The sequence below is a fragment of the Piliocolobus tephrosceles genome, chromosome 14, assembly GCF_002776525.5.
Source record: "Piliocolobus tephrosceles isolate RC106 chromosome 14, ASM277652v3, whole genome shotgun sequence".
NCBI classification, from domain to species: domain Eukaryota; kingdom Metazoa; phylum Chordata; class Mammalia; order Primates; family Cercopithecidae; genus Piliocolobus; species Piliocolobus tephrosceles.
In genome coordinates this window covers 41576619-41592137 of record NC_045447.1, presented here as the reverse complement: position 1 = coordinate 41592137, position 15519 = coordinate 41576619, and the positions used below count along the sequence as shown (strand labels likewise).

Genomic DNA, 15519 nt, shown 5'->3' with positions numbered 1-15519 from the left:
CCGGCCCAGGGAGGGCCTGTGAAGCCAGGCTCTGGATTTGGACTTAGCTCTACAAGTCACCGTTCTCCTATCTGGACAGCTGCAACAGCCTCACGGCTCTGCAGCCACGCCCATCTTTCCCCTCTGTAGTCAGTTCTCAACACAGTAGTCAGAACTCAGGTCAGACCATCCCACTTCCTGCTCAAGCCTTCGACGGCTTCTCAGGCTGTTCCAAGAAAAGACACCCGAACTCCTTACTCAGCCTAGAAGACCCTGTAGACTCTGACCTTGCCTAGGTGAAGAAAATCTACTCCAGAGGGTTATTGGGCAGATCAAGGAGGGGAGAGTCAGGCAATGGTTCTCAACCTTGGCTGCTCATTGGAACCATCCAGGGAGCTTTAAAAATGCAGGTGCCTGAGCTCCATCCCCAGATATTTCAGGTTAATTGGTCTGGGACTGGGCATCAGGAATTTCGACAGATCCCCAAGTGATTCCAGTGTGCAACCAGATTGGGAATGATGGACATAAAGTGTCTTCCCTGGCACCGAGCATGTGCTTAGTCAGAGCGGTGGCGTTGCCATGCTTGTGATTATTACCGCCGCATATCGAGCTTCCGTCCTGTTTCCCCCAGCAGTGATTGTCACAGTTGTGTCATCACTGGTGTCCTGGCCTTGGCCTCTTCCTACTGTCCACCTCCCAATGTGCAGCACAGAACAGCTGGAAAAGTCTTTCTGGAGATGCCAACCTGACCTTCTTCCCTCTCTGGCCTGCCACTCTCTGAACCTCGAGGCTTTCCCACCTGCATTCCTCTGCCTGGAATGTTCTATAGCCCTTCTCTTAACTTGACCACCACTTACTCCTCCTTCCCATCCCAAGTTCCTCTTTTATGCTCTTAGGACTGAACTTTTCCTCTGCCACACTCACCATACCCTGTGCTGGTTTTTCATTGTGCGGAAACTTGCTTGGCTCCTCTCTCCCCCAGCATACTTTCAGCTCCATGAGTGGAGACCCAGTCTTTCTTATTCTCCGCTGTCCCCACCAGAGCCTGGCACACAATGCTGGGGTGGGCCTCATTATATGTTGAAAAAATGAATGGATGAAAGAATGGCTGAGCATGGGAGCAATGAGGTCAGGTTGGCATTTCCAGAAAGACCTTTCCAACTGCTCTGTGCTGCATGCTGGGAGGTAGAGGATAGGAAAAGGCCGAGAGCAGGACACCAGTGATGACACAGCTGTGACAATACAGCCAAGGAATGATCAGGCCTCCACTAGGATGGAGATGATGGGATGGGAGGGAGACGGATCTCAGAGACACTGGGATGGTCAAATGGGCTTGTGAGGAGAAGGTGCCACATACCCTGGGGTTTTACCCTGAGGGACAGGCAGGATGACAAGATGGAAAGAGAGCCTTCTACAGAAAGAGGCTGTCACTGGAAAGAGCCATTCTGGTTTGGCCATGTTGAGGTGGATGTGCCAGCAGGACATCAGGGAATCAGAGGCCAGGGGCAGAGCAGCCTGGGCTGGAGCTGGGGATTTCAGAGTCACATCAATAGAGGGGAGAGTAAAAGTAAAATAAAATGTTGAAGTTTTCGTGCAAGTGTTTCTTGCCACCTCTGTGAGCCAGAGTTCCCGGGGTTTGGGTGTGGGTCCCTAGGAGGCTCTTCTGTCTGCAGAGGCGCATCACGAGCCCTTCCCTTGTCCCTGCAGCGATCCTGGGCATGCACACGCTCATGAGCAACCAGCAGTACTACCAGGCCCTGAGCAGCAGCTCCATCATGAACAAGGAGGGGCTCAACAGTGAGTATGCGCCCGCCCCCAGGAGGGACCTCATGCTTCTTGCTTCCTTCACTCACTGATGTTCTCTGGCTCGTTGCAGAAGTTTTAACACGTTATGTAGCCAAATCTGTTCATCCTTTCCTTGGAGTCTCCCGCGATTTGTGTCTTGTTTACAGAGGCCTTCTCTATCCCAATATTATAGAAATGTTCTCCTATATTTTCCTCTAAAAGTTTTAGAGATTTGCTTTTTATATTCAACGTTTTGTTTTTTTAGACGGGGTCTTGCTCTGTCAGCCAGGCTGGAGTGTAGTGGCACAATCTTGGCTCACTGCAGCCTGGATCTCCTGGGCTTAAGCGATCTTCCCACCTCTGCCTCCTGAGTAGCTGAGGCTACAGGCGTATGCCAGCATGCCTGGCTAATTTTGTTTATTTTGTACGGAGATGAGGTCACACCATTGCCCAGGCTGGTCTCAAACTCCTGGACTCAAGCGATCCTTCTGCCTCAGCCTCCCAAAGTGCTGGGATTACAGGCATGAGTCACCACACCTGGCCTTATATTCAACTTCTTAATCTACCTGGAGTTCATGTTTGTGTGTGCTGTGGGATGAGATCAAACTTCCCGTTTTTTGAATTGATATCCAGTGGTCCCAACACCATTCCTTGCAAGATTTATCCTTTCACCACTGGTTTGGGCCCCAGCCTTTATCATCCACATGGGTCTGTTTCTAAGTGCCTCCTCTGTTTCATGAGCCTTTTTGTCCTTTCCTGTGCCAATATTGCATTGCCTTAATTACTCCACTGCATTGTTCCAAAGCTGGCATTTTGGCCCCAAACAGAAATGAGGCTGCCAAAATATAATTATTCCTCCCTCTGGAAGATTGATGCATTTCTTTCCCATCCGGGCTTCATCTTAGCCTCCCAGGAGCCCACTGAGGTCATGAGCCCCGGTAAAATGACTAGCCCTGCTTTACAGATGAAGACCCAAGGTTCAGAGAGAGTCAGTAATTCACCCAGTTCTTGCAGCACGTCAAAGGCAGAGTCCAAGTAGAACCCCAGCCTCCTGGCTCCCTTGCAGGGCTTCTTCTGAGTGGTGCCCCGTACCCCCACCCAGTCCTTGCGATGTGCAGCTTTCATGTGCCCTAAGTCTGCACATGCTCCTTTCCAGAGTATCTTTGTGTTGGCAGAAAGTGAGCCCCTTGTTTCTGTGAGCCACCTCCCTTTTATCGGTCACTCTAGGTGTGATTAAACCCACACAATACAAGCCTGTGCCTGACGAAGAACCAAATTCAACAGACGTAGAGGAAACGCTGGAACGGATAAAGAACAACGACCCAAAACTTGAAGAAGTTAACCTCAATAATATCCGGGTAAGGTCCATTTATTTCACTTTACCTGCATGTGGGTGGGGGAGGGGGGACCATGTCACCCAAACACAAGTGGTCCAGGGTTGGCTGTGCAGAGTAAACAGGGTCCTGTTTGGACTCTGGGTGCTTCTGCATCAGGAATAGGGACAAAACCTTTGCAAATGGGAGCCTTTAAGAGAGGTGGGCAGTGTAAACAAGTGCATCTGGCAGTCCTGGTTTCTTTCTGAGGATGATATCAGGCCCAGATGTTTCGCATGGGCCAACCCAGCTTCAATCTGGAAACCTGCCATGTTATTCAAAACACTGAGAGATTCTCCGAGATAAAATCATGAGTCAGACACACGCTGCTGCACGGGATCTCAAGGCTGGAAAAGTCCAGTGCCCACTAGGCTCGGGGGTAACACAGGCCCTGGGCAGGTCCTTCCCCTGTACTATTGCTGCTGCTATATCACATTCATATTCAGCCTCGTTTTACAGCCACAGAAGGGAGCTGTTGGCCAAAATGTCTAAAGCAATATCCCAAGCTGTCTGCCCTTTTCTCTGTGGACATTTCCTTATGTGATCCCAGGGTAGGGGAGGGACAGGTAGGCAGGCAGTCCCACCCTGAACAGGCCACCGCAGGAAGAATTCAGAGACAAATGCAGCTGCCCACCCACCTGCTCTGCCCGGAGAACAGCAGATTAGTTCTGGGAGGGGGTTAGGGTTAGACTAGAAGCCAGCCTCCCATGTGCCTGTTCCATTTCTTTCCTTCTCCACTTTCTTTTAAGCAGCTGCCAGCCCCACAGCACCATCAGATTGGAAACCTACGCCCTAGTGTTCACCCCCACCTGGCCTCCCCATGCTCTGCTCCCACGGGAGCTAAAGTGATGCTCTGAAATGAGATTGGTAAAAACACAGCCATGTTTGCTTTCATGTGCCCAGTAGGAGACATTGGCACAATTGAGAATGCTGCACGCTGGCAGCAAATGCTGCCTCAGGGCCGCATGAGGGATGGAATCTCTCTGTGAGGCCCCAGCCTCTTCTGGGCCTCAGTTTCCCCTCTGCACTGTGAGCCTGTTGAACCAGATCAGTGGTTTTCACCTGAGAAGATTAAAAAATACATACCAATGCCCAGGCCTGACCCTAGAGATTCTGATTCTGTTGTTCTGGGCCGGCCCAAGCATCACCCTTTTGTAGAAGTTCCCCAGGAGTCTCTGATGTGCAGCCGGAGCAGAGACCCCCTGGGGTAGACATCTCTTAAAGAGCATCATATGCAACCTCCTTACCTGTTTTCCAGAAACAGGGCTAGAGAGGGGAAGAGGCTTTCACAGAGACACACAGCAAGTCAGAAACATGGCCGATCGCTGGGACCAAAGCCAGGTTCCAGCCCCTCCCCACACCCACAGTCCTAGCTCTTTGCACAATACTACATGCCTTAATTTTTGCCTCTTCTCTGGCCCCCAGGTGCACAAAGAAAGAGGTTACAGGTCTTATCTGAAAATTTCAGGGAGGATTTTCCAAATCTGTTTACCAGAAAGTTCTCCCCAAATCTCAGTCATGTGGGACAAAGCCTGAATCTTTTGCCCACTCAGCTTTTTGGCCAGAGACTTGCCAGGAATCAGTGAGGAGCCAGGCTTATCCACCTGCTTCAGCCTGTCCCAGGTGAGGCTTCTGATCACTCTCTCTGTTGTCTTTCTTTGTGCAGAATATCCCCATCCCCACTCTCAAGGCATATGCAGAAGCCCTGAAAGAAAACTCATATGTGAAGAAGTTCAGCATCGTGGGGACGCGGAGTAATGACCCCGTGGCATATGTATGTACCTTTATGTTCTGTTGCATTGTGGATAGGGGGCCTTGAAACAGAAGGGTTGAAATATGTGGCCTCAGGACTGGTTGTATCCCACTAACAAAGAGCTCTATGTGGTACAGTGGAAGGCACTGGACCAGGAGCCATGAGGGGGTGTAGCGGGAATGGCCATCACCTGGCCAGTCCTCACAACTGCCTCTGGTCTCAGATGTGCAGGTCTCCCCACTTTGCACTTAAAGAATCTAGGGTTGAGAGAGGTCAGGCAACTTGTTTTGTCCAGTCACACAGCAAGTGAGAGGTGGACCTGCAATTCCAGTGCAGTCACATGACCCCTACATCTGTCTCTCTCTTCACTCAGCACATCATATTAGAACAAGGGCCTGCCCTTCCCTGTTCCTCAGTTTCTCCATCTCTAAAATCAATGGTTTTGGCTGGGCGCAGTGGCTCACACCTGCAATTCCAGCACTTTGGGAGATCGAGATGGGTGGATCACTTGAGGTCAGAAGTTTGAGACCAGCTTGGCCAATATGGTGAAACCCTGTCTCTACTGAAAGTATAAAAATTACCTGGGTGTGGTGGTGCACGCCTGTAATCCCAGCTACTCAGGAAGCTGAGGCAGGGGAAGCGCTTGAGCCCAGGAGGCAGAGGTTGTAGTGAGCCGAGATTGCACCACTGTACTCCAGCTTGGACGACAGAGCGAGGCTCCATCGCAAAAAAATAAATAAATAAATAACTAAATAAATAAAAATTAAAAAAAATAAAAACAATAGTTTCATCAGCAGGTCCCAATGACCAATTTTATTTTACCAAGTCTCAAAAGATATTTCTGATCAAACTAAATTGTACTTACTATGAAGTAGCCATCAACTCTTCTTTTTAAACATCCAGCACGTATGTATTAAGAGTCTCTCTGTGCCCAACACTGAATTAGGTTCTGGGAATGCAATTGTGACTGAACAGTCTCAGCTTCCACTTTTATAAAGATTCTGGTCCATTTGGCCAAGCAGACAACTAAAGGATAACAGTACAGTGTGATTACTGCAAAGCTAGATTCCTGCAAGAAGGGCAGAAGCTAGTTTATCAGGGCTAGTCATTAACCATTCTGTAGCAATCAATTTTTTTCTGATTCTTAAAATAGGTAGGACAGCGTTCTTTCATATTTTTGAAATAATAGAAATAGCTCACAGTCTCTCATTGCTGTCAGTGGGGAACCTCTGGATTGATGACCTCTGACCTCAGATCTCCATGGTTCCTTGCCCATAGGAACACAGCTGGCAAAGCCACATGCCCTGTATGCTACTATGTCATGGGTTAGAAACCAAGCACGTCCCCGCTGGCCCTCAGCTCAAGTCCACAAATGCTTTTTGGGCATGGACTCTGCCAGACCAACAGCTGATATCAGCCCGTGCATACCAGTATGCCCATGTCAAACACTCAGATGCTTCTGGGCCAGTTGGTAAATCAGGCTGCCAGAGCTCTGTCAGTGCCCCCATTGCCTGCCTTAGCTTTTCTCCTGGGCCTCAGTTCCTCCACTGGGACCCAGCATACAAGGAGTTAACATCCGGCAAGACAGGGCCTCCAGGACCTGCTCAGCCACCAGTATGTCCAGTTGGATCAGCCTGGCAGATTGCCTACTGGTTGTTATTTTGGTTTTTTTGTTTTGTTTTGTTTTGTTTTTAATTAGATTTGATTAAGCCAGGCCAGGCCTTTCCCGGGAGCAGGAGGGTTCTGGTGGAGGATACAGAGAGAACTCTGGCTGGGTCCTTTCCCTCAGGAGGGCCAGCCAAGTCAGAGACATCATCATAGAGAAAGCTGACCTGCCATCCCAGGGGCACACTGAAGTGAAGGGCATTGAGGAGGGGGCGATGATTTCAAAACAGAGGGCTTCTGGGAGCTAGCCTCTCAGCAGGTCTCAGCGAGGCAGGGGCGATGGGGTAGGTATTCCTGGCTCGGAGCGTCCTTTCAGGCAGCGGGGCCCACTGCTCAGTATGTCCTGTCAGCTGCTGGTGTCTTTTTTCCTCCATGACACATCGTTTCCACCAACTGCTAATTACCTCATTTCCTTCAGAGGCTCTGATTGTCATCTATACCCCCTGGCTGAGTTCTTCTGAACCGTGCTAGGGGCCACCTAAGCTCCCCTTCTCCAGTTTGCCCTGGTCACTTGCCCAGTGGGTGGTTCCCAGGCTTCCCTCTTCTGCTCTGTAATGCTCAGATGAAGAAAACCATGTCTCCAAGGAATTTCCACAGGCCAATAAAGAGACAAGTGGGGAGTATATACAGGAGGTTGAGACTCCACTGGTCACTCAGTGAACAATGCCTGAGGGCCTACTATGTGCTGGGTACTGTGGGCAACATGGGATAGATAGGATGCCTTTTCAGCCCACCAGGAGTATATAGTCTAATGGCAGTGACAACGCCGGTATGAAAACAACTCCTAATAGAGGAATCCAAAGTCCATAATGAAGGAAGTATGGCTCCATTCTATGAGGATTCGAGAGGGTAGGCTACATCTAGCTGGGGAATGTCAGCAAGAGCTCTTAGAGCAAGGGGCATTGAGAATGGCCTGGAAAGATGGGCAGAGCTTGGACAGGGAAGCAGAAAGGGAAGGGAATTCCAGGTGGGAGGGATAGAAAGGGCAGAGACAAAGTGGGAAAGCACTGAGCAGGCATGGGGAGCTGCGAGTAGCCCCACTGAAGAGGAACAGTGACAATTGATTCTGGACAGGGGAGTAGACCCAGGTCATAGAAGCTTCGGATGTAGGTTAAGCAGCATAGAATTCTCCTGTGGGGGATCGGGAGCCATGGCGGGCTGCAGGAGAGGAGAGACACAGTCAGAGTTGTGCTTGGTGAAGGACGTGGTGGGGATCATCCTCCTGTTCCCCTAGGTGTCTTAGGACCTGCCCAGAGGGGCCTCCAGCCTTGCTCAGGGTGACTCATGGGTATCCTTGCTTTCTCTTGTGCTTCAAGGCCCTTGCTGAGATGCTCAAGGAGAACAAGGTGTTGAAGACACTGAACGTGGAATCCAACTTCATTTCTGGAGCTGGGATCCTGCGCCTGGTGGAAGCCCTCCCATACAACACTTCTCTGGTGGAACTGAAAATTGACAACCAGGTGAGATGGGCAAGGATCTCCTCGGGTCTGTTACTTACATGCAGCTCGCTGGCCTGCAGTTTTTCCCATGCTGCTGAACGGAGCTGAGACTGCTGATGATAGAAGCTCAGAGCCCAGCTTTGAGGCACCTCCAAGGTCCCCAAAGTTCAAACCCTCTATCATGCTCACCTTCCTTCTTCATCGCTCCCACTGTGTGCTCTTCCAGTTCTGCTTGAGTCCCTCTCATGATGGAGGACACACTCCTTACCAACATCACCACCTCCATTCTTAGGCAATGAGCACATTCTTCCTTATATCCGGTAGAAGTCAGCTCCCTGTAAGTCCTGTTTGTTGGGCTTGGCTCTGTTTTCTGCTTCACCCAGGACATCTGTTGCACAGATCTCATGAACCACTAAGCTCTCCTTCTCCAGGTTAAAATCCCCAGTTTTCTTCATTCACCCCCATTCAGTGGGGCTTTTGAGTTTCCTCACCATTCAGATTACTCTCTAAGCAAATTCCAGTTTGTCTTTATTCTTATGGAGTTACCGTTTCTCTGTAACTTCTGTGGGTCAGTCATTTATCTGCACAGCCACTCTTTCAACTCTGACTTTCTAAGAGGATGCTAATAACAATATCTTATATGTTATATGTGTTGAGGGTCTCCTGTGGGCCAGGCTCCGAGCTACACATCTGAATCCGTCATCTTTGATCTTCACAACAACGCTACAGAATGTGGGTATCATCAGTCTCAGTTTTCAGAAAACAGTCCAGACAGGCCAAAGATAAGCTCCTTTTTCAGGGTCATAGGGTCAGCATTTAGGAAGCAGGATTTGAATCCAGGTCTCCTTGACTCTAAAACTCGCACTTCTTCCAGTGTAGCATGTTGCTTTTGATGTTAAAATGCTTTCTTTTTTATGAATGGGGACTCAGTTGTTTTTTTCCACTACATGAAATTTTTTGCTGAATGGTTGTATAAATGTATGCATGAGAAAAAGATTGGAATGAAATATTACAAAATTCTAAACAGTGGTTATACCTGAGTGAGACTATCACAAGTTTTTAACTTTTTTATTGTAAAATATGGCAAACATACAGAAAACTGCATAAAACGTAAATGCATAACTTAAGGAATCAAAACAGGCATGTAACCCCTGTCCAGGTCAAGAAACAAAACATTACCAACCTCCAGAAGACTTTGACCGTCCCTTCCCCAACCATAACCCTTTCAAACCCATTCACAACTTGCTCCCCACTCACTTTCATGCCTCCATGCCTTTTCCTCCTTGTGGAATGTCCTGCCCTGCCTCTACCCTCTTCTCTGCCTTCTGGGTTTAGTTGAGGCTTCTCTTTATCTTAGTGGTGTTCTAGAGACAGCTTGAACCAGCTTGCAAGAGCTGATTGTGGATATCTCTTCCCGAGACCAACGATGGCACATCAGTGCCTTGAATTGCTCATGGTAGGTGGGAGTATTTACACTATGGAAATTGGCAAATAGGCACATCATGCATCAGGGCTTTTTTTTTTCTTTGAGATCCGGGTTACTACTGTCTTCTCCCACTAGTCTGCCATAGCTCCTCCAAACCTCTGCCCAAAGAGAGTTAGATACCTCTTCCTCTGGGCTCCCCTAGCACCTTGGCTTCCCTTGAGCTTCCCAGAAGCTAGTGCTATGTCTGAGGCATCTCCTTATCTCAGTGCCCAGCTCAGGACCTCACCCTTCAAGGGTGTCTGGTAAGTAAGTTTGCCCTGGATGGTCGTGCATATTGTTCACAGCACAATAAGGCAGCAGAGAGCAAAATTCAACCCAGAATCCACTCTCCGAGCTGTATGCCTCAGTATGGGGCTTTGTTCACCCAGAGAGGGCACTTTTTCTAGTTTATATAAAGCAGTCACATGAGCTGGCAGCAGCTGTGTCACGTGCATTTGTTGCATTGGACTCCTTGCATCTCTCGCGTGCCGGTGGTCTTGCTGCTGCCTCGCTCATTCTCAGGCCATCCCCACCCCTACCCCTTCTGCGCCCTCCCTTAGCCATTGCTGACTCTGCACCATTGGAGGCAAGAGGGGCAGAGCAGATGGAACAAAGGCATGCAGCAGGCTTGGCAGCAGCTCTGGGCCAGGCCCTGGGATTGGCTACTCATGTGAATCCCAGCCTGGCCTGGCAGGAAGTCAGGGTCTACCCATAGTCAGCTGAAACTTAACTCCCAGGGCAGAATGGCAGCCAAAGAGGACTGGGAGCACTGGCTTCAGGTCACTGTGGTGGCAGCTGCCAGGGAGTTGCCCCTTCCCTCCACATGCTATCCCCCCGGAGTCCAAGATGGAGCCCATGCTAACCATTGCCCTTGCCTTAGCTGAACACCCGGGTTCAAAAACATTCACTTCCCTGAGCCTCAGTTTCCTTGCTTATAAAATGGGGATTATAAGAATCTCTGCTTCTAAGGAGATAACAGATGTAAACTCTGAAGTTGTTAACTTCTAGAATGACTGGGAAGGTGATCTAGGGGATTCACACGCTATTCTAACAGTTGATTTCCTGAGCAGGTTATGATGAGCCAAAACCGGACTGGGTACTTTGTGTCTATCATCTAATTTAATGTTCACAAAGACTCTGTAAGTGGCATTACAACCCATCCCCATATCACAGATGAGGAAACTGAGTGCCAGGCAGGCTACGTAACCTGCCCAAGGCCACACAAGAAGCGAGAGGGGCAAGATTCAAACCCAGGTCTGTGTGACCCCAGAGTCCATGTATAATGCTATGCCTGTCTGGGTTCTTGAAGCAACTGTAGTTTCATGTGATGTCAGCCTGGCTTTTCTCATCTGTCCTCTGGCCTGGGGCCTGAGCACTGGTCAGCACCACCCCCATCCAATGAGCCTCTTTTCTGGTTCATCTCAACATTCTGATGAATGCTGGCTGCTTGCCAGGACTGTGCTGGGCTGTGTGTGGGACTGAGGCTCCAGGTCCGCCCTCCAGAAATTTCCTCACTAGATGGGAGGAAAGATGTTTGCAGAAATGACCATCACGCCAGGTGCTCCAGCAGCCAGACAGTGGGCTGTGAGGTCCATCAGAGGGAGCAGTCTCAGTCAGGAATAGGGATCAGGGAGGGTTGCTTGGAGGAGGCAGATTTTGAGATTAACCCATAGATGCTGGGTGGACCCTGACTTCCCACCCACAGGGTGAAAAGTATCTCAGGTGACATGGAGGCCATGGCATCCCAGGTGCAGAGAGGAGTGGGGAAAGCCATGGAGCCCATCCACACAGGCTCACAGTACCCCCAGAGGAACGCCAGAAAGGGGATTAGGAGTCAGAGAGCTTTGAATGGGTAGGTTTAGGGAAAGTGGGCTGTGGCTGTGCTCTGGGAAGATGGTTCCAGCTGGATAGGAGGGGACTGGGGGCAAGGAGAGTGTATCAGGACCCAGGAGATCAGCCAGGGGCTATGGCCCCCAGGACCAGGGGGCTGTGGGGAGGTGCTCCTGCCTAAATGGAGTTGGGTCCAGCAGGGGAGGGGCTGAAGGCAGGTCTCAGGGAGGGGGCTCTGCTGACTCAGGCTCAGGAGGAGGCCACCTGTGCCTCCCCTTCAGGTGTCCTAGCCCCACTGTGGGGAGGCAGGGCAGTGTGACACAGAGGAGGTGGTGAGTGGCATTTGATTTATTCCTTTATTCCTCATTCCTGGTTAGTCACCGAGGTCCTTGGAGACGGGAGCTTTTTCCTCAGTCCTGTGCTTATAACCTGTGGCAGCAAGTCTCTGTCCTTCTTTCTCCTTATACGGCCAGGGAAAGGGACTTGGGGAGTTCTGCCCAGGGTGACACGGTGCTGGCTCAGGACGCAGTTTGGGAACCAGGACTTTGAAGCTGTTTGTTGACTCAAAGAGTCTATCTCCAGCAACGTTCTGTTGCCGCCTGCAATTGCGCCAAGACCACGATGAACTGGAAAAGGGCAGAGCAGGCCCCAGAGCCAGAAGGCGCTGAGACAACGTCTAGCCCAGCCCTCCTTTCACAGGCAGGGAGACTGAAGATGAGAGAAGGGATGGGACTAGCCCGAGGCCACGGGTCAGGTTAGTGGCAGAGCTGGGTTGGAGCTGCAGTATCCTGGCTGCACTGATGGATGGATGGGAGAGACCCTGTGGGCCCCGAGGGAGCCTGCAGGCCCGGCCCAGGCCAAGCAGGCCATCTCCACGCATGGCTTCTCTGCTGCTCTCACCAAACTCTCCAAAATCCCCACAGAGCTGCTCTTCCCCAGGACCCCCAGGGCACAGGGGGGCCCTGCTCCCCAGGCCAGACAAGGCCTGGGGTGAGCCCCACAAACGAGAATATGTATAATGTCTGGGGTAGTGGCCGCTTCCCCACTTTTTATTCCAATATTTGACAATGAGGATGTGCTTAATATTTTGAAGAGAAGTTAAAGTAGATGGATTGTGCTGTCTTGTTTTCCCAGATTGGATGATTTGTGTCTGGCCTTTTTTACTCAACATTGTGAGTGTATCAGTTATCTGTAGCTGTGTAACAAATTATCCCCAAATATAGCAACTTAAAACAGCCTCAGAGTCCTGGCATAAAACAACAATAAACATGTATTAACTCACCATTTCTGAGGGCCAGGAATCCAGGAGCAGTGTGGCCGGCTGACTTCGCCCAGAGTGCATGATCCGAGGTGGAAGAACTGCTTCCACCGTGGCTCCCTCATGGCATGGTCAGGAGACCTCAGCACCTTGCTGTGTGCACCCGGCCTAGGGCTGTTGGAATGTCCTCACAATATGGCAGCTAACTTCTCCCAGAGTGAGTGAGTCAAGGCAGAGAAAGAAGAAAGCCTCAAATGCCTTTTATGACCCAGCCTCAGAAGTTACACAAAGTCATTTCCACCATATTCTATTTATTAAAAGTGAGTCACAAAGCACAACCCACACTCAAGGGGAGGAGGATCAAAGAATTTTGCAGATATTAAGTCATCATAGTAAGAATTATCTGTATTATTTTGTGTCACAGGAGTTGTCCAGAAAGACCTCTGTAACTAGCAAAGCTACCCCAGGATGGAGCAGGTACCTCAAAGGGGGAGGAGTTCCAATCCTGGGGGTGTGTAAACAGCTGGGAGATGGAGGGAATTTTAATGTCAATTAGGGTTTGGGACTCTGGAGTTGGACAACATAATTCTGAGAGCTCCTTTCTGTTGTGTTTTGAAGTATTCCCAGTTGTCCACATCATCTGGGAATGGCCAGAATTGGCCAGAATTGGCCCCATCAAATGTCCAAAGTTATGTTCTTTGGACATTTGACATCCAAAGTGAGCACATGTTCCTGGTGCTTCTGGCTAGAAAGGGGGCCTCAGAGCTACCGGCTCCAGGATACAGCCTGTAACACCTAAGGTGTTGGCTGGTTATTTTGTTTAAAAGCAAATCTGATCTCTTTCTCATCAGACGGGTCATGCTCTGACACGGTAAAGGTGTGAGGACACACAGCTGTCACACACTGCTGAAGGGTACGCCGACTTTTACATCCTTTAGGCAGAGCAGTCTCAATTTTTAATTCGGAAGTGCCTATCTTTCAACCCAGCAGTTCTGATCTCCGTGGGGAGCCTGAGGAATACCCCCTCCCACCCCGCCACTGCCACGTTGTTCGTAACAGGAAAAAACGGAAGTAACCTAAATATCCATCTATACCAGGGCATCCCGTGAAGCCAATGGAAGGAATAAGGTCATTCTCTGTGTACTGACTTGGAAAGAGCTCTGCAAAATATTAAATGAAAAAGGCAGGCTGGGCATGACAGCTCATACCTGTAATCCCAGCACTTTGGGAGGCCAAGGAGGGAGATCACTAGAGACCAGGAATTCAAGACCAGTCTGGTCAACATAGCAAGACCCCATCTCTGTTAAAAAAAAAATAAAGGAAATTCTCCAGGCACGGTGGCACGTGCCTGTAGTCCTAGCTACTTGGGAGGCTGAGCAGAAGGATCACTTGAGCCCAGGAGTCGGAGGCTGTAGTGAGCTATGATTGCACTGCTTTGCACTGCTACACTCTAGCCTGGGCAACAGAGTGAGACCCTGTCTCCAAAAAAGTAAATAAATAAATATAAATAAAAATAAAATGAAAAATGCAGAACAGTAAGTATAGTATGAATTCATTTAAAGAAGAAACAAATACCACAAAACAAAACAAACCCCTGTACATTTCTGTCATATACTTCATGCATAGAAACACAACTCACTGACCATGGTGGTTACTTCTACAGAAGGGGGTGGGACTGGGAATAAATGGGATGAAGGAGACTCTTTCATTTTACTCAATCTGTGTTAGTATCACTTGAATTTTTAATAATGAGGTTATATTTATTCACAAGTGGTTTATTTACTTCTCAAGCAAATCTGAAGGGGAACAAGAGTTCTTCCCCAACCACCCTGTCCCTGGCTCTGCTGCCCAGAGACTGTTGCCAGTCCGGGCATGACCAAGCCCATGGTCTCTCCCCCTTTACATACTTCCAGGCACAGGCAGCTCACTACCCTACAAGGCAGTTCCTCAGTGTGTGGGCACTTCAGATGGTCAGAGGCAATCCTCCATGCTGAGCCAAACACCATCTGCCCGTAGTTCCTCTCGTCAGTCCTACTTCTGCCTCTGATCATTCTCAGAGGCACTTAAGTGAGGTGGAAACCAGCACAGACTCTGGAGCTGACTGCCTATGTTCAAATCCTGGTTCTGCAACTGACCCATTCTGGGATTAGGGAAATTTTTCTTAATACCACTGTGCTTCATTTTTCTTGCCTATAAAATGAGAATAATGAGGATGGGCATAGGGGTTCATGCCTGTAATTCCAGCACTTTAGGAGGCCAAGGCGGGTGGATCACTTGAGGTCAGGAGTTCAAGACTGGCCTGGCCAACATGGTGAAACCCCGTTTCTACTAAAAATATAAAAGTTAGCCGGGCATGGTGGCACTACTCAGGAGGCTGAGGCAAGAGCATTGCTTGAACCCAGAAGGCAGAGGTTGCAGCGAGCCGAGATCGCACCACTGCATTCCAGCCTGGGCGAGAGAGCAAGACTCTGTCTCAAAAAATAAATAAAATAAAATAAATGAAAATAATGATAGTAGTACATATTCCTTGGATTGATAGGAGAAAATGAACTAGCTTTCGTAAAATGTTTATGACATTGTTTGGCACGCAGTAATCACTAAATAAGTTACTTGAAAAATAAGGAAGAGAGCTGGTTTTTAGTCCTGGCTCCCCAGTCACTGCTTCTCTCATCTATAAAATGAATGAGTCCTTTTAGTCTCAGGGTCCCCGGAATCAGAGGAGGATGAAGCTTCTTTGACATCTTAAGGCTTATTGTAAGATGTATGCACATGTTCTATTTTACTCCTTAGTGTAAAAAGAATGGGTTTGGTCTGAGATGAACACTCCTGGAAGATCATGATTATCTAATGGAATCCTGTACCTTGTCACACACACCCAGACACATCTGTGTGTATCCCAGGATATTGGACACTAACGTGAGAACTGAGCCTACAGGAACCTCTGCAGTCCTTCCAGCCCCAGGTCAAGGTCA

General features: G+C 49.3%; 1 protein-coding gene across 1 annotated transcript in view; it reads left to right on the top strand.

The window, feature by feature from the left end:
• The window catches only part of TMOD1 (tropomodulin 1), a 98442-nt gene that overhangs the window by 59817 nt on the left and 23106 nt on the right, over positions 1 to 15519 (top strand). Inside the window, exons 5-8 of the mRNA XM_023203112.1 lie at positions 1687 to 1776; positions 2992 to 3122; positions 4804 to 4911; positions 7872 to 8015. Of these exons, the coding sequence (XP_023058880.1) occupies positions 1687 to 1776; positions 2992 to 3122; positions 4804 to 4911; positions 7872 to 8015 (473 nt within the window). The remainder of the gene's footprint in view (positions 1 to 1686; positions 1777 to 2991; positions 3123 to 4803; positions 4912 to 7871; positions 8016 to 15519) is intronic.